Genomic DNA, 19,861 nt, shown 5'->3' on the forward strand with positions numbered 1-19,861 from the left:
CGTGAATTTCACCACAAAATGGAAAGAAAGAAAAATGAAAGCTCCTTGTAGTTATGATTAGTGCATTAAAAGGCTAACATATGACACCACCCACATTACTACCTACATGCTGTAATACATTTTACTAAATAATAACTGTAAAGCCATGCACGACGGCTTTTAACCCATAACCATTTGCCGTATTTAGTAAGAATGCTGAAACAGAACATTAATTAGCAATGGAAAAAATACAATATACATTGTGAACAAAATATTTTATTTATTTAATAAAAATCATTTTAATAAATTAACATCCATAATACAAAAATATAAAATATAGGAAAGTCGGTGTGTGCTGAAATGCTGCAGATCTCATCAGTGGATGCACTACACTTCTGGATTAGCGTTTTTAAATTATTTCACAAATTGCCTTTAGTGAAGACTTAAAAAGACCTGATTAATGCATATAAGGTACATCAAATCATCATAAAAAAATGATAATGAATGCAAAAAGAGGCTTTGCTACCTAAAAGGATGGAGCAAAACCGGGAGAGAAGCCTTCTCCAAACATGGTGGAGTAGGACTTTTTCAAAAAATCCACATAGTTCTGTATGCTCTGCTTGTGGTTTTCAGATTCTTCCAAATTCTTCTGCATTTCTTTCAAACGCATTTCATACAGATTTTCTGCCTGCAAAAAAGAGATATGAGCAAAGAAATTCATATTTCAAAAATGTGCCTCCCTTCATCCAGCATCCATTTCCAAAGCCACTTAATCCAATTTAAAGGTCCCGGGGCCTCAGAGTCTGCCGTGGATTTCATGTACCCACTACGGCAGTTGCTAACGTTCTGGTTAATAAACTTTAAAGTCTTTTTTTAATTTTGCTCTGAAGTTATTTTTTTTTTTATAATGTAGGTTTTAGAGATCCACCTTATTAAAAATGATCTTGGTAATGTTGTGTTGAACTGTGCATACTGAAAATATTCTGAAAAGTCGCTCAATGCACTTACCTGACAAGATTAAATATTTACATAACATTAACAAAAATGTTGTATTTTGGCCCCCCTTTTACTGCAAGAGTTGGAAATTGCCTTCAGCGAGTGTATCAAAGTCAGGCCCCTACTTGTCAGGGATGTTGTTTCCTGTGATCTCTGAATCAAATGTCAAACTGCGATTCATCATTCAATCCAGCTACTTTGGTGCGTTTCATTTTCTAAAGCAATAAATACTAATAAGGAAAAAAGTACACAGGCAGTGCCCAGATGAAACGCAATTAAAACACGCTAGTGTTGCTTTAAAATGTGTGTTGACGTTGCCTTTTGTTACCTGGGCCCTCCTGTTGTTACAGCTTAAGCTACAGATAAATGGACTTTCCACTGTAACAATACGCCGATGCAGGTGTGCGCCTGCGCTTCCTTCCTGGCTCTTATTGCAACTTAAGCCATCACTATCATAATCGGGACTTCAGCAGTAAAGCTTTTTAGGTGCAGCTCTTCCAATAAATGTAACAATTCCTGCACTATGTATTTTACTCACAGTGAAATACACAAATAATGTCAGTTTTTGTGACCCATGAGCATGAATTACACTTTCTTTAATAGAAGGAGCTGCAACACAAGCACTGCTTTAATTATTACTGTGTACGTTAAAACACAATCCTCCTGGATGTTTCATTAGTTTTTCTAAGACACTAGTGTTTTGAAATGTTTAGAATCAACTTCTGGAAACAAAGCATTCCACAAATGGAAGTTCACCTTGCAAAGCACCTTCAAGTGCTCAAAGCTGGCGCAGAGAGAAAGGCGATCTGTTGATGGCCTCTACAAGTAAGTGCATGTGCACATGGCAGCTGGGCTTACTGCGTTAATAAAACGGCGGGCAAATGAAGCTGCAGGAAAGCGGTATAAACGTTTAGAAGAAGAAACAGCAGATCACAGCGCAATCAACATGTCACAGCAGTTTAGTGTTATAATAGAAGAGCCATACTCGCTGGGAAAATGTGCAGAGTCCACACAAAAACACAACACTTAGCATACCATAAAGGACAACAAATACACTGGTCTGCTTGAAAAGTACCTTCTTGAAATAACGGATGGTAATTGATGACTTGCTGCTCATTGCCTACCCGTGTCCAGTAAACTGCAAAATAAAAAACTTTTAAGCTTCGCACATCCTGCAACTCCACTGACAGTAGCAACTGAGACTTGTGGCTTGTGTAGGGCAGAAAAACAAACAGAGAAACTGGACAAGAGCTCTTGACTTATTGTTTAGTATGGTAAACATTTAATTTAGGTAATTATACTTTATTTTCAAATCACTTTTCAACCAATTTTTCAATCAGATGCAACCAGCCTTCATCTGGAGTTCAGTTTTTAATAGAGTGAATTACTACAACAGCCGAAATTGCTTTCAAAAGGAAGAAAACTTTTAGTCAAGTGCAACAAAATACTTGCATGCTCAAGTCTGTAGGGCCTAGTCCTGGTGCCCTGATGGGATGTCAGTCTATCTCAAGATGCATTCGGGTAGGACTAAACTGGAGCAGATACCTTAAACAGGCACGGAAAGAACATGCAAACTCCACACAAAAGAAGACTAGGCCGAAATATGAGCCAAGGGCTCGAAGCTATAAGACAGCAGCACTAACCACTGCTCAACCATAGCACCTCTCGTGTACGAACACATACCACTTAAATAACATAGACCAAAAAGATAGAGACCAATAAATAATAGTGAACAGAAACAACTACAATAAAAACTGACAGCAATTACAATAAAACTGGCATACACATAAATCATGGTGAACCAGTAGCAAAGACTGACAAGGTCGAACTCTGACATCTTGCGGAAAGAAGCCATCTCATAATCAGGGAGTGCATGCTTTAATGCTTCAATAACGCTTACCAGACGGCAGCAGAGACACAAGTGTTAGAGGTGGAGGTTGACTAGCTTAATGTTATTCATAACCTTCCTAAGACATGTTTAAAAGAAAAAAAAAAACCCTCAGCGGAGCAGAGCTCTGGTCCAATAACAGGTTTGTCCGACATGAGCCACGGCACGGCAGTTTAAAGTCAGACATCGAGCAGGTTTAAATCCACAAAATAATGCCATACTCAATGTACAGCATGGAGTGTATTTAAAAAGACAGAAATGAAATATCTGACTTACTGACCTTAACATGTTTAATAAAGCTGTGGATGTTTATGAAAAGCTTTATGACGCACAAGAATATTACAGTCAGCAAAGACTAAAACATGTACTGCACATGAACGTTACATTTGGTAAAGTTTCATTAAAAGTGGCTTCATGGCAAAACTCATATTTCATCAGATCATTCCTATAATAACTGAAATGAGAATGTCCACTGCTGACTAAACTGTCTCAAAGTGGAGAGTGATCTAATACAGTGGGAAACACTGATAAGAATACAGGAATGAGGCTCAATGGTTACCAGCTGCACAAGTTCTGGCTATTAGCAGCCTGCCATGCTTTGCTAAAGTGATGCAGACAGTTTGCCCGGAGGACAGAAGCATTAAACTAAACCAGAGTCAGCAGTTACTAATGGTGTAGAAGCACAATGGCTACAAAACAGCACATACAAAAAATGAGGTAACACAATTTCTCTTGGTATCCTATTGTTTCATTGTTTTGTTTTTAGCACAAAAACTAGGTTTTATTTTGTATTTTCTAAATGGCCTTGCCTTAGATTGGAAATTACAATTATTCTTACTCAGTTAAGACTTGATGAACATGTTCATGTGTGTTAAATAAAATGAAATTCCCTAAAACAGATAAACCAAATACTGGTGCATTGTGGAGATCTAATGACTCTTGGAGGTGCCTGATATTAGACTGACTTTGACCATAGAGCAGGACCAGAGGCTTCAGACACGTCAGCAGATCTTCAAAGTATTTCTCTCAAATCGCAATGAGAGACACTCAGGGCTGGGCTGGGCTGGGCCACCAGTTGGCCTTACTCATCTAGGTTAGGTATACATTGGCTTGTCTTTTCTTAATGGCCTTGGGTCAAAGGTTCATTGAAAGCTAACTTCAGCTTAATAAAACACAAAGTATTGTAAGTGGCTAATTTCATTTCAAACTCGGGAATGGTAAGAGAAGTGGAACAGATATTCACACAGTTTCCATGTCCATTAAACTAAACCATAGTAAAGAAATTCTTCCTAATGTTTGGGCAAAATTTACACTTTACAAGTTTCCAACTGTGTCCACGTGTTCTTGATGAACTAATTTTAAAATACAAGTCTCGATCCTCTGTACTAATCCCCTTCATGATTTTAAACACTTCAATCATGTCACATCTTAATCTTCCTTTGCTTAAACTGTAAAGGCTCAGCTCTTTTAATCTTTCTTCATAATTCATCCCTTGTAGCCCTGGAATCAGCCTAGTCGCTTTTCTCTTGACTTTTTCTAGTGCTGCTATGTCCTTTTTGTAGCCTGGAGACCAAAACAACACTGACTAAAACAACATGGGGACATGTACATATAGAGATTCTTTTTTTACTTTGAACTGATAAGGCAGTTGAGATGAAAAAGTTAAAAACAGCATCATTTTGAAAGGTGGCAGGATAAAGCAGAGGATGCTGCCACTGCCTTTCCTCCCCAGAGATGGGGATCAACATCTCAAATTGGGCAATGAATGTGTGGAGTTTGCACATTCCCCTCACGTCTTTACAAGTTTTTGTACAAGTACTTCAGTTTTCCTCTCATGCTACATGTTAAATTAACCAGAGACTCTAAATGTTCCCCATATGAGAGTGAGTGTATGAGAGAGAGAGAGAGAGAGAGAGAGAGAGAGAGCCTTGCTTTATTCCTACTCCAGATAATCAGGTTGGACAATACTTTCCATTTAATGTTTTAGTAATGATGTCTGTGGTTGCTTGAAGAACTTAGAAATAAACAAGAAAAAATATGCAAAGTTTTCTCTGTTAATTTTCCACACTTGCAAATTCTTTAATATGGCAAACATTAAAAGTAAGACATCAGAATGTAGTCCATATTCTTAACTTCAATTCGTTACACAATATAAAGCATTCCATATATAAGCGTGACTTTTAACCGTTTTAAACTAGATCTGATCCACAGACCTGCCACCAAATAGCATATGTGAGCCCATACATGGCCGTGTTAAGGCTGTTAAGAACCATATTACCAAAAAAACTAAATAAAAAAATGTACCTCTTCCAGTTAACTACAAAACCAATACTGGCAGATGCATGTGTGTGTAAAACATCTGTTCATGGAGCAAAGCGGCACAGCAAAGCAAACCACAGAGATTATGATTAGAGTCTATGGTTTGCATGATAAACTGCAGGAAATTAACCACTGGGACATGACTGACGCATGATGTGATGCGTGCTGTGCAAACTGGCATTGCCATGAGAGTAACCGGCAGCTTTTAGTTTGCCAAAACCTCAACCAGGCAAGACCTCACAAGGCCGTGAAAGCTACTAAAGCACCCAACAACTATACTATAGCCGATTAGGGGGAGGAAAACAACTTGTGGTGAAGATTACTGAAGATCGTGTGGTGTAGTGGCTAAGGCACTGGACCTTAAACCAAATAGCTACATGTTCAGTCCCACCCTCCTCCTTACTGTAGGACCCTGTACAAGACACTTAAACTACCTGTAAGTTGTAATGCAGTGTTGTTCAACCGGGGTTCCTGGGAACCCAAGGGTTCCGTGAGTGCTAGTCAAGGGTTCCGCCGAAAAAGTCCTAATGATACAGGACATACTGGTGGAAAATTGCACAGGGTTCCGTGAGCAAGGTAACCATTCGCGCAGGGTTCCACTCCAGCGAAAAGGTTGAAACACACTGTTGTAATGTATTCTGGTATTCCAGGTCCTCTTGGATGAAGATGCTAACCAAATCGTAATAACAATGAAGATAAGTGAGTGAATTGTATTATGGAGGTCAAGGGACCCAGTGCAAGAAAAACGCACCTACAGATAACCTGAGAGAATGTATGCAGCTGATGTACATGGGGCAAAACTTCCTTGAGTGGACAAAGGCAGCAGCTTACAAAGCCACTGAAGGTATGACTGTTGGGTCCATTGTCATGAGCTTCCTTCATTTACTGATAAATGAAAGTACTTGCTGTTCTTAGTAGATACTCATCGTCAGTATCCTATGATTTTGTAAATTTTGCCACTAGGAGAGAAGGGGTAGGGTGTCAGGAGAGCAACATATGTTATGCAGGTTACAAGATTAGGAAGCAGACTACCTCTGCACCATACCACTCAAGAGCCTCAAGCTCTGCCATGAGTTGATAGAAACCTCACAGGATGCAAAACAAAGTGCATTACCACAGTTTTGATGACATCATGGTTAAAGGAGATGGAAATGAAATAACAAAGACAGTGAAAAATCTAATGTTATATCTGTGGCAAAAAGAATGGGCAATTAATAGTGGTAGAATAGTAGCAGAAGATCCTGCTCTAGAACTGAAGTGGAGCCAGACTGGAAAATTCCACAAAAAGTGACGCAGGGCCATCTCAAGGTTTCTTTCCCAAAGGGTGAGAAGGAACAATCCAGGGATTTTGAAAACGTTCACCCCACAGTTAGGACTGGTGTTAAGACAAACCCATGATGTGCAAGAAAGAAAGTTCATTTTGTATGGGTAGATAAGCTGTAAGCAGCTTTTGAAGAGGGCGAGCATGCCCTCCAACAAAATCAAAGTGTGGGGTGCCTGAAGCAGTGGGATTCTTTGAGCTGGAAGAGAGTCTAAGCAAAAAAACTAAAAATTTACATAATACACATGGGTCGAAATGATGTACATGATGGGTTTTCATAAGATTCTGGAACAAATATCAGGGACTTGTGTATTCCAGGCTAAAAAGAGAGCTATTGTGATATAGTGGGTATAGGCAGTGATGCAGAGCAATTAATATTCATTGTGTCATTGGGATTTGTGTAGTTAGTAAGACTTTCAGTCATATACATAACCCGCTTGTAAAATATTATGTTTTCACATAAAATGCACATTTTATTTCTATTTAGGTTTATAATGGTACATTTATTTTTCTTCATTTTTATTATGCATTCTTGATTTTTGCTTTCACTATTATGTTGTATCAGTCTGTGAGAAAAGTATTTTTTGATGCTTTACTAGGAGAAATGCTTTTGTTTTCAGATATTTCTAGCAAAAAGGAGCCAAGCTCCTAGGTAAACACTGATTTGTTTATTGTACCAAAATAATATTCTCTTAAAGCTACAGATGTTACAGCAGCACAGCTGCTGCCCTGCTTAATTCCAGGACTTTTGAATTGCAGACCTCCATAACTGCTGCACTTTCTGACAATTGGGTTTGACGTGCATTGTATATTTAATGATTATTCAATACAAGTGACGTATAAAATTATTATTTATGGGGTGACTGATTTTGCCACCTTTCAGGTGGTATTGTAAGCATAACTACCTAGCTACCTGATGGATGCAGTGGGCCAGTAACTGTCTAAAAACACTTCTTATTTCTGTGTGTAAGTTGATTTCATTGTATTGCTCTTTGTTGCTGGACTGACAATTGCTTCTTACAGAAAACAACACACACAATGACTTACATATGCAGCCATAATAAGGATGGTTCTTCATTTTCACATTTTACAACATCTTTCAACAAAAAAAAAAAAATCTTCTGAAGTCTCTACTTTGAAAAAAATTGTCAACAAATAATAACACAAATGTTATGTATGTAAAAGAAATTTACATAACAGAACCAGCTGTGTGCAAAAGTATGGTATCATTTAAATTTAATAAGCAGTGGCACATTTTTTAGCCACTATGACAGCATCATTCTTACATCTGTTTCAAGGATATTTTCCCATTAGTTCATATAAAACCATTTAACCTATTCAAAAGTAGTTGGCTGCCCTCCATGGACATTTTGCCTTCAAGAGTTGCTACGTGTTTGTGATGCTTAGCTCTGGGCATTCATTTGCTCATTTTAAAGCACAAAAAAAAATCTTTTAATTGATTGTTCCATGGATTTCAAGGAATATTTAAGGTCACTCCCAGACTAAAGATTAATTTTCAGGTGAACTTAAATTCATGAACAGAGGAGACAAGGTTTTACCCCAGAATAGTTGCCTCAATGACAGCAAGTCATTTGTATCTCTGTGGAGGGTTTGGGGATTGGCCTTAAGACATGTCTGGGAGAGGAGTTAAGGTTATTTTGATGGTGAGTTATGCTATTTGCCAACCCAACAGAAGTTGTTTTTGTTTGTTTTTCCCTATTTACAGTTATTCATCCAGAAAATAATCTTCTATAAAGGCATATACCAGTGAACTTTTTAACAGGCAATTCTCTTTATATGTGACCTCCCTTTTCTTCTGCTAAACTGCTTTTCAAACATACAAAATACATACGGGGAAATAAAAGATACTTTACTTTATCACATTCATATTATTTTATCCAGCGAGCGGAACACCTTCCAAATGACCCCTTGCAATAACTTCACATACAAGCTTAAGGCACACATGATAAAAAACAAATGATCTTCACATATTTACCTTGGGAGTAAGGGCATGAATACATATATCCCTTAAGCGGGCATCACATTACATGACTTTTAGTCAGAGGGCTTGTCAAATTTAACAAACTTAAATTGCTAATTCTCATTGCCCGGGATGTCAGGTTACACAACCAGATATAACAGGGAATACAAAATCACTCAACTCTGTGTCAACTTCCAAGCACAGTTCCAAATTTCCAAAGTATTGAAAGCCTGCTACTTGCATCCAGTCGACATTTTGTCTAACAGCTTAGCTGCCTGAACATAAACTTTCCTAGTATGGCAAATTCTGCCAATGACAACATAAACACGAATGTTCTTAAGGAATATACCCATATTTTTTATTCCTAGTGGCTGCATTCTAAGCATTGTAATTCCAGACGATATCTAATTCTTTGCATTTATATAGCGCTTGTTGCAGGTTAAGGGCCTTGCTCCCTATTGGCATTTACGGGATTCGAACCGGTAACCTTCCGAATGCCGGTGCAGATCCCTAGCGTCAGAGCCACCACTCCACCCTAATTGGTCATCAGCTGATCCCTATGATTTAAGACAAAAATCAATCTGTTTAACTTATTTGTACTGAGTAGCAGACCAGTCTGACTAAGTTGTTGAGTATGTCAAATTACACGACTACCCCCAACTGTCCCCAGCTATAAAATCACATAGAGGAAGTATGTGACTGGAAATCCCTGAAAAAATGATTTATTGTGGAGGGGTTCTTTAGGTTAGGTTTGGGGAAAATAAAATATGAAATGCATAATTAGGTAATTTTCACATTTCTTTCCCTCTGCCACAACACTATTGTTTTCCCAAGATATAATGGGTTATAAAATAGCATATTACATTAATACATCTTATATGGGTATGCATACAAAAGATTTTGAACTTACAGTTTGTTTAGCTTGTTTGAGATGTTTTAACTCTTTCTGCTTTCGGCTGTTATCAGATTCTAACTCAAGTATTTTGCTTTGAAGTGCAGTTTCTCGACTCGATGCCATGTCCTTTAGTTCAGGAACCTATAAATGTAAAAGAAAAACGAACAAAATAATCATTGTATAATATGACATAATAATTAGAAACAATGACATTAAGAGCAGTTAAAAGCACAGAGTATTAAACAAGTTTATTCTTGTATTATTGTTATTATTATTTATTTAAAAATGTATTTAAAATACAAATTTGTCTGACTCATTCACCCACCAACAAAAACACTGATTTTCATTTAGTTAAAAAGATCAAATTTGGTAGAATGTAACATCAAGGGCACTAGGTATTCTCCAAGAAAGGACATTTCCATGTATCAATATTTGGGGGTAAAAACCACTACACCACCGCAAACAGGAAAACTAAATATCGCAAAATCTCAAAAATGCTTTGACAGATATGATAAAATTTGATGACGACATTAAAGAAAAAAAATATTTGCCAACACTGTTTTTTTTTTTTTTTTTAATTTGTCAAACAACTCTTTCTAGACTCCAACTGGCTCAGAATGCGGCTGCAAGGCTTCTAGCTGGAAGTAGCAGAAGCCAACACATTACACCAATTTTAAAAACCCTACACTGGCTGCCGATCAGATTCAGAATCGATTTTAAGATACTCCTCTTAACCTATAAGGCACTAAACGGTCTAGCCCGTGCCTATTTGAGTGTCTTGCTCCATCGTCACAATTCTCTTCGTGTTCTTAGATCCACAGATCAGCTGCTCCTAACCGTTCCCAAGGCACATTTTAAAGCTCGTGGTGAAAGGGCTTTTTCCGTCTGTGCACCCAGGCTCTGGAACTCCCTACCCTTAGTGGTTAGGCAAGCCTCCTCAGTCGCCACATTTAAATCATGCCTAAAAACGCACTTCTTCACATTGGCTTTTAATTCTTAACCTGTCTCATTTCCACTTGCTTCTTCCTATTTCTCTATTTTATTGGGTCCTCTGACCTGTTTTTAGTATCTCTGTTTTAATTCTCTTAATGTTTGTTTTTAATATTTTGTTTTTAGTCCTGCTTCTTTTTTAACTGTACAGCGCTTCGGTCAGTTGTAATGCTGTGCTTTTAAGCGCTCAACAAATAAAATGGTATGGTATGGTATGGTAAACGATGGTGTATGCAGTCTGGTTTGAGCCCCATGAAGTGTCGCATGCCGCCAAGTACCAACACATAAATGATGAACTGGGAGCAGGGTTGACCAGTGAAGTTTCGGGAGTCGTGGGTGCATTTCCAGAGGGTGCAAGGCATGATAACAGTTACACAGTGTGTACAAACTGCTGCACGGGAGTAGAGCAGTTCAAGAGGCGGCAAAGCACCGCTTAATGGAAAAATAGCAGATTATCCCTTACCAATTAAAAATAATTCACTTTCCTGTAAAATTGTATTTTGCAATGACCATCAACAAAAGCCAAGTCACTAGGAAAAGCAGGAATATTTTACTCATGGACAATCGTGCACAACATGTTCAAGAGTAAGCAGCTCCAGTGCCCTAATGATATTATTACTTATTATTTTAACAATGCTTTTATCCAAATTGACTTGCATCTTTTCTTTCCTTTTGATTTTCTAACAATGATTTGTTTATGGTCACAAAGTGTCAAGTAGCCAGATATGAACCCACACTCTCAGGCTTTCAAGTCCTAGGTCCAAAGCTGTAACCACTACACCATACTGCAAACCAATATTAGCCCTTAGTAAAGAAAATACTTACACATATTATGTACAGAATAGCATTTAGTTGCACAGTACTATTGATACACCTGATTAACTGATGACAGTATAATGCAAACCCATTGTCTTGTATTGGGTAGCACAGCTACTTTTATATAAAACCAAAATAAGCCTGAACCAGACATTAATTTTTCAACATTTACTTGTGGTTCCGATATTTACATTTTTAGTGAAGACATTTTAAATATCTATGATAGATGGGTGATGAGTAACAGGAACATTTTAGCAGCTTGAAATTAAGAAGGGAAGCAGTGAGAAAACCAGGAATAAAGCCACTCTTAAATGTATGAGACAAACGATTAGAAAAACATGTCTCCATTATAATAAAAAATCTTGGGGAGGCAGACTAGGGAGACGAGACGTGATATTCTCAGAAGACAATTTGAAGTCCCGTGAGAGACACTTTAACTTGCTCCCAGCTCTTAAAACAATGACAAGCAAAACACGCAGCTCGCAGCAGATGATTCGACCACTTCTCCTTGAGTGCGTTAAGCCACCCTATCCCCGCTCTTCACAACGCAAGCAGCAGAGACACAAAGTGGCAAAAAGGACAGCGGCTGTACAGGCTTTAAAATGATCGACGGGCAGCTGCCCCCGCTTCACAATGCTAGCAGCGTTATACGTCCTGTGAGAAAGAGATTTAACCACGACCCGGGGACGGAAATAAAGGACAAGTATTGTTTTTACAACGTTACGCGAGACAAGGCAGTGAGCCATCATTTAAAACAAGCCCACAGACATCTAACACCTAGCAGTTGTTGGATTGCTTTCAGCAGACACGCATCATGTGCTCCCAGCTCTTAAAAACGACATGCGAAAAGCAGAAAAGGCAGCTCGCCAGCAGCAGAAAGACAGCAGATGATCCGACGGCATCTCCTTAGCGCACGTTCACATCCCCACACCCACACACCCCCCTTACAACGCGAGCAGCGTTATACATCCAGCAAGAAAGAGATGTAATCACGCCCTGACCGGAAATAAAGGTCAAGTATTGTTTTTACAAAAGTTTTTAAAGTAAATGTGAAAATAATGCGTACAGTATGTAACAATTCCCATGAAAAATAACAATCTCTTTAAATTGTATATCTGGTAAACCAAACATGGGGGTGGGGAAGCGAAGTGAGCAGGGGGCGGAGCCTCCTAGTTATTTTTATAATAATAATAATTAATTTTATTTATTTATGGCCGCCTTTCTAAACACTCAAGGACACAGAACAATAGATAAAACACAGATTATAAACAAAAGTAAAATATAAAAAAGGCAGACAGAACAAATGTAATCAAAGAGAAAAAGTAGTCTTAAACAAATAAGTTTTAAGTTTAGATTTGAAAAGTAAAAATGATTCAATATTTCTAAGCTCAGATGGTAGCGAGTTCCAAAGCTGGGGAGCAGAGCATTCACTCCCCATAGTGGTAAGATGGACAAAGTCAAGTGGATGGAGGAAGAGGATCTAAGGGTACAGGAAGGAATGGCAAAATGGAGGAGGTCAGACAGATATGGAGGTTGTGGACAGCCTTAAATATTAGTAGGAGAATTCTGAATTGAACTGGAAGCCACTGAAGCTGCTGCAAAACGGGAGTGATATTGTGAATAGAGGGGGTTCTAGTAATGATGTGGGCAGCTGAATTCTGGACCAGTTCAAGCTTATAAAGAGATATGAGAGAAAGACCAAGGAAAAGGGAATTGCAATAATCCAGACGAGAAGTGACAAGGCTATGATATGTGAAACCATTCATTTAGTTAAAAATCAATTTTATTTTGATCAGTTAAGAAATAAGATAAATTCCACAGTCAAGTAAAAGTCAAAAGCACAACAGTCACCCTGCTGTGTGTCTTCTAGTATTTTGTACTGATAAATTTCTGGATTCATAAAAAGCCTTTGAGAAAAAGTCTATCAGTAAAGAGCAATACAGAATTTTTCCTCACCATGTCAAGGGCCTGACTTCTCACTGGAGCAGACTTTTCTGTGTCAAAACTTAAGAAGATGGAATATTACACATTAGTAGCTTATGACAAGTATTAGTTGTATATATGAAAATTGCTAGGTTTAGTTGAATACCCCACTAAAATATTGTTTCCTTGTTGCTACATTCTAAAATTAATTTCTAGCAGAGTATTTCACAATTGGAAATATCTACATGCTGCTTATTATTGACCCTTAATATAATCAGCTCTTAATCCAGATTCCAAAAATAAGTAATAATAAATAATGAGTTTAATACACAACTCATATATTATATAAACAGTGTTATCCAAAATCTCTTCACATGGAAAATCCACTCTTCTCAGAGACGGTAAACTTTCACCAACTTTTGCTGCAATTATTACTAGCCTGTTGGGCTTACTCAGTGCAATATGAAATGGGACTAAAACCAATATTATTTTCTGAGAACAAGGTTAGTTTTTGGATGATCACATAAACCTTATATTTTACCTCTTTAATGATGGCTGTGTATTTCACATCAACTTAAGGTTAGATGTGAGAGTTCTTTCTGACTTTGTAAAACAAGTTTGCACTTTAACAGCTGTAGCATGATGGCCACTCTCTGAAAAATTCACTGGTTGTCCCCAATCTATGTCTTGTAAGGAAGTGTGCTGAAAATAGCAAAGGAAAACAACCTGTTGATGTTGTAAATGAGCAGTAAGCTCTTACTGTAAATTTATGGAAGCTAATGAAGTCTCTGTCCAAGTTTAAAAAAAAAAAAAAAGGGCATAAATGTCGCAGAGCGATCACATCATGAAATCTTCATGAAGTGGTATTCAGCATGGTGACCATACTTTGAATAATGTCTAGGTACAAGAAGAATTTTTGGCTAGTCAGACTGCCCAGTGCCAGCACAAGCAGGTCAGAGACACACATTTTGAATTTGGTCTATAGCGACTTAGGAAAATGACTGTATATATAAAAGAAACTTGAATCAAGGGTTGTGCATCATAAATTGTCTTAGTTATGAATTGTAAAATCTGTTTTTTTTTTTCAGAGATATCCCAAAAGCAATAAATTGATTTTGTGTTTCATTTAGTCAAAGTTGGTATGAAACAAAGGTTTTTAGTTATAAAAATACTTGGAGTGTTACATTCACTACCCTTCAGCTATTTGTAGCTCCTTTATTACATAAGCAGAATAACAGCCATTTTAGTTTTAGGTATGTAAATTTAGGTGCAATACTGCCAAAAGTCCCTAGGGCATAAGAGGTTAATATGAAGTGACTCCACCACACATTACACCTGAAGTCTTCTTTATCAGGCAGTTAAACAGATTGGTAAAAACTTACATTTATAAATGTTTGTGTGGTGTAAAATAAAGAGATAATTCAAAACTTTAAAGAAATATAAATAATCCAATTGCAAATCCTTTCAGATGTAATACTGAAAACTGTCACAACACTACCGTTACAAACAATCTCTCTAATATAAAAAAAAATCTTGGAAGGGAGACTAGGGAGACGAGACGTGATCTTCTCGGAAGACAATCTGACGTCCCGCAAGAGACACTAATGTCAAGCGAGACAAGGTAGTGAGACAACATTTAAAACAAGTTCACGGACATCTAACTTAGCAGTTGCTAGAATGCTTTTGGCAGACACACTTCATGTGCACCCAGTTCTTAAAACAACGACAAGCAACAGGCAGAACATGGAGCTCGCCAGGAGCAGCAAGCCGGCAGATGATCCGACTGCTACTCCTTAGCATACAATCAGCTAAACAGTCAAACCCCCAAAACAACGAGCGGCAGAGACGCGAAGTGGTGAAAGGACAGCTGCTGTACAGGCTTTTAAATGATCAATGCACAGCGCAACAAGCAGAATACGCAGCTCGCCAGCAGCAGCAGCAACAAGCCAGCAGATGATCCAATCGCTTCTCCTTAGCGTGCGTTCAGCCGCCCTCCCTTCACAACACCTGCGAGAAAGAGATTTAACCACGCCCAGGGCCGGAAATAAAGGAAAGTACAGTATTGTTTTAAAGTAAAAGTGAAAGTGAAAATAATGCATATGTAACAATTCCCATGAAAATAACAATCTCTGGGGTGGGAGAGCGAAGCAAGCAGGGGGCGGAGCCCCCTAGTACTATTAAACAGCAATCTTCAAGGTTAATGAAAACACAAACATTACTAATAAATATTATAGTTTAAACGTTAAAGTATTTTACAAGATATTCATTTTATGTATTTAGCTTTAAAAGAGGCTTTACTCACAGTTATTATATACAAACAATTTATGCAATAAACTAAAATATGTGGATTGAACTTGCATTTCTTCAATGGACACACGCTATTTATAAGCACACTATACAATTTTACTAGGCAAAAAAAGGCCAATTAATATGTTAAAATGACACATGAAATCAAGCATGTTTTCTTCCTCTTTTTCTGCTGCCCAAAATGCTTCACTGAGCAGAAGGCAGCATGATATTTTCAGACACTGCATACTTGCTCCATGAATGGTAGAGACATACTTACTGTTTATTATTATTATCATTATTATTAGGGTCATCATCTTGAATTTTAGGCAAAGTAATCAGGAGAGCTACGGGTCTTGTGAATATTCGATCCTTAATCTTCACTTCTGCTGATCCAGATTTCTCTATCTGGTCCAGGAAAAACTCTGAAGACTCACAACCTAGCCAGCATGACATTAGCAACTGAGAGTAAGCTCTTCAAGCTCTTACTTGAAGCATGCCACATGTTCCTTCTCTGGAGGTCTGGTACATAATAACATACATATTCAGTCTAGAAATGATGAGTTTGGATCTGGCTATATATCCACTTCCTGTTGCCCTTTATTTTGTTTCAGGATACAAAACCTGTGGAAAAGAACTGGAGGGATGCTGAGAAGAAGATTTGGTGTGACCAGGTCCTGTTCAGCAATGTTACCGGATGCATATCCTAAGGGCTTTCTGTTTAAGACTTCTTTTTTTAACATCACACCCTTGGTTTATTATATTTGAACTGTTTAAGATCATATTCTTAGTTTACTGTATTTGGACTGAAACTTCACAAAATATCTCAGTTTTTTAAACTTCTCTACACTGCTGCTGGGGGGTTTGTTTTACTCTAAGCGTGCTCTGTCTCTTGGCATGCCAGAGGACAGGAACTCCGCGTAGTGTTTGACTTACTTGCAGGGGCACAATGAAGGGATGGGCGGGGGGCGAGAAAGAAAGCAATGCTATTTCTTTTTTATGCCTTTTACCCCAATAACCGTGAACATTACAACAAGCTCCATAGCTGTATCACTTGGGAATAATAAGAAATCTATAACAAAGTTATCATATCTAATAATTTACTACCTTATCCCAAGACTACAAAATGTCAACAAAAGTTCAGAAGCAATATTTCTATGACCAAATAGTGAACTTTATGAGCTGGAATGTCAGGGGTCTCAATCATAAATTAAAGAGAAAGTACTCTCGCACTTAAGAAGCCTAAATGCCAAAAAAGTATTTTTACAGGAGACTCACTGATTAAGCAAGGACCAGTTTCAATTGCAAAGAGAGTAGTCCTGCCAAATGTTTCACTCCAGCTACACAAAGAAGACCAAGGGTATGGGAATCTTAATAAACATAACTACTCCATTCTTAGTGTCAGATGCAATATCAGATTCTGAAAGGCAATGCGTAATGGTGACGGGCAATTTATCAAATACTAATATGATTTTGATCAATATCTATGCACCTAACATGGATTATAGAGTGTTCTTCCAAAATGTATTTGCATCTATTCCTAATCTGGACACTCACAAGATTACAAAGGCTGGAGACTTTAATTGGGTTTAAATAACAAATCTGGATAGACCCCCAGTTACAAATGGCAACAACATCCAATACTGCAAAGATAACTACAAAGTTTGTAATGGATCATAACTTATCAGACCCTTGGAGGTTTTTAAATCCTAACCTAAGAGCATACTCCTTTTTCTCACCCATAAATTACTGTTATACAATAATTGATTATTTCCTCATAGACAATTCTTTTCCAACTATCAAAACTTGTAAATACAACACTATTGTTATCTCTGACTGTGCCCCTCTGATCATGGAACTTAAATTACTACATTCTCCACGCTCATCTTACAGTTGGCATCTCAACCCAATGTCATTAGCTGATGAGAAGTGTAGAGAATTCATATCCAAACAAATTGATTAATTTTCCTGAGACAAATGCATCCTCAGAGGTCTCAGCTGGTATACTCTGGAAAACATTTAAGGCATTTTGAAGAGAACATCTTATTTAATATCTTTCTCACAAAAATAAATTAGAAACTAAGAAGGCATCACAGCTAATCATAAAAGTTGCCATAACAGCTATAGAATATGCCAGGTCTGAAAATAAGACACTTTAGAGGAAAAGACAGGTTTTGCAATCAGAATTTAACCTCTTGACCGCTAAAAAAATGGAACAGCTTATTTTTAAATTGTGACATCATTATTATGAACACAGAGGAAAGGCTAATAAGATCTTAGCCTAACAAATCCATAAGCAGGAAGTCTGCAATTAAACAACAGCAATTAACAACACAGATGGAGATAAAATTAATTGACAATAAAAATATAATTTACACATTTTGAGAGTACTAGAAATCCTTATATTCTACCTCAGTCTAAATACAAGACACACTCTAATGAGTTTCTTGATTCATTACAGATACCATAGCTAGATGCTGTTACTGCTGTGGAAGTGGATAAATCTTTGACACTTTCATAAATACTGGATGCTATAAACTCACTTCAGAGTGGGAAACCAACATGCCCTGATGGCGACATAGTAAAATTTTATAAAAACTTTTCAAATAAGTTAGCTTCACTACTATCAGCAACACTTGGAGAAGCTAAAGACAACAAAAATTCTACCTCAAACTTATCTCCAAGCATTAATTACGGTTTTTTCAAAGAAAATTAAGGACTTATTACAAACCGGATTCCAAAAAAGTTGGGACACTAAACAAATTGTGAATAAAAACTGAATGCAATGATGTGGAGATGGCAAATGTCAATATTTTATTTGTAATAGAATGTAGATGACAGATCAAACGTTTAATCCGAGTAAATGTATCATTTTAAAGGAAAAATATGTTGATTCAAAATGTGTGTCAACAAATCCCAAAAAAGTTGGGACAAGTAGCAATAAGAGGCTGGAAAAAGTAAATTTGAGCATAACAAAGAGCTGGAAGACCAATAAACACTAATTAGGTCAATTGGCAACATGATTTAAAAGAGCTTCTCAGAGTGGCAGTGTCTCTCAGAAGCCAAGATGGGTAGAGGATCACCAATTCCCACAATGTTGCGCAGAAAGATAGTGGAGCAATATCAGAAAGGTGTTACCCAGCAAAAATTGCAAAGACTTTGCATCTATCATCAACTGTGCATAACATCATCCGAAGATTCAGAGAATCTGGAACAATCTCTGTGCGTAAGGGTCAAGGCCGTAAAACCATACTGGATGCCCGTGATCTCCAGGCCCTTAAACGACACTGCACCACAAACAGGAATGCTACTGTAAAGGAAATCACAGAATGGGCTCAGGAATACTTCCAGAAACCATTGTCAGTGAACACAATCCACCGTGCCATCCGCCGTTGCCAGCTGAAACTCTACAGTGCAAAGAAGAAGCCATTTCTAAGCAAGATCCACAAGCTCAGGCGTTGTCACTGGGCCAGGGATCATTTAAAATGGAGTGTGGCAAAATGGAAGACTGTTCTGTGGTCAGACGAGTCACGATTCAAGTTCTTTTGGAAATCTGGGACGCCATGTCATCCGGACCAAAGAGGACAAGGACAACCCAAGTTGTTATCAACGCCAGTTCAGAAGCCTGCATCTCTGATGGTATGGGGTTGCATGAGTGCGTGTGGCATGGGCAGCTTGCATGTCTGGAAAGGCACCATCAATGCAGAAAAATATATTCAGGTTCTAGAACAACATATGCTCCCATCCAGACGTCATCTCTTTCAGGGAAGACCCTGCATTTTTCAACAAGATAATGCCAGACCACATTCTGCATCAATCACAACATCATGGCTGCGTAGGAGAAGGATCCGGGTACTGAAATGGCCAGTCTGCAGTCCAGATCTTTCACCTATAGAGAACATTTGGCGCATCATAAAGAGGAAGGTGCGACAAAGAAGGCCCAAGACGATTGAACAGTTAGAGGCCTGTATTAGACAAGAATGGGAGAGCATTCCTATTTCTAAACTTGAGAAACTGGTCTCCTCGGTCCCCAGACGTCTGTTGAGTGTTGTAAGAAGAAGGGGAGATGCCACACAGTGGTGAAAATGGCCTTGTCCCAACTTTTTTGGGATTTGTTGACACCATGAAATTCTGAATCAACATATTTTTCCCTTAAAATGATACATTTTCTCAGTTTAAACTTTTGTTCCGTGATTTGTGTTCTATTCTGAATAAAATATTAGAAGTTGGCACCTCCACATCATTGCATTCAGTTTTTATTCACGATTTGTATAGTGTCCCAACTTTTTTGGAATCCGGTTTGTACAATGCGCATCATAGAGACCAAAACTCTCTTCTGGATAACGACGTTAAGATACTCTCCAAAGTTCGAGTCAGAAGGACTGAGAAAGTGCTTACATCAGTAATATAACAAGACCAAACCGGATTTATTAAAGGCAGACTTAACTTCTAACCTTCGATGTTCGT

At 37.9% G+C, this 19,861-nt stretch overlaps 1 protein-coding gene across 4 annotated transcripts in view; it reads right to left on the bottom strand.

Annotated features, from left to right (window-relative positions):
• Positions 1-297: 297 nt before the first annotated feature.
• LOC120514986 (protein BCAP-like) overlaps positions 298-19,861 on the bottom strand; it is a 77,855-nt gene continuing 58,291 nt past the window's right edge. For all 4 annotated transcript variants that reach the window (XM_039735658.1, XM_039735655.1, XM_039735656.1 and 1 more), the window contains 2 exons: positions 9,395-9,520; positions 298-667 (listed from right to left, as the gene is read on the bottom strand). In XM_039735658.1, the coding sequence (XP_039591592.1) occupies positions 506-667; positions 9,395-9,520 (288 nt within the window). In that variant the 3' untranslated portion in view covers positions 298-505. The remainder of the gene's footprint in view (positions 668-9,394; positions 9,521-19,861) is intronic.

The sequence above is a fragment of the Polypterus senegalus genome, chromosome 14, assembly GCF_016835505.1.
Source record: "Polypterus senegalus isolate Bchr_013 chromosome 14, ASM1683550v1, whole genome shotgun sequence".
NCBI classification, from domain to species: Eukaryota; Metazoa; Chordata; class Cladistia; order Polypteriformes; family Polypteridae; genus Polypterus; species Polypterus senegalus.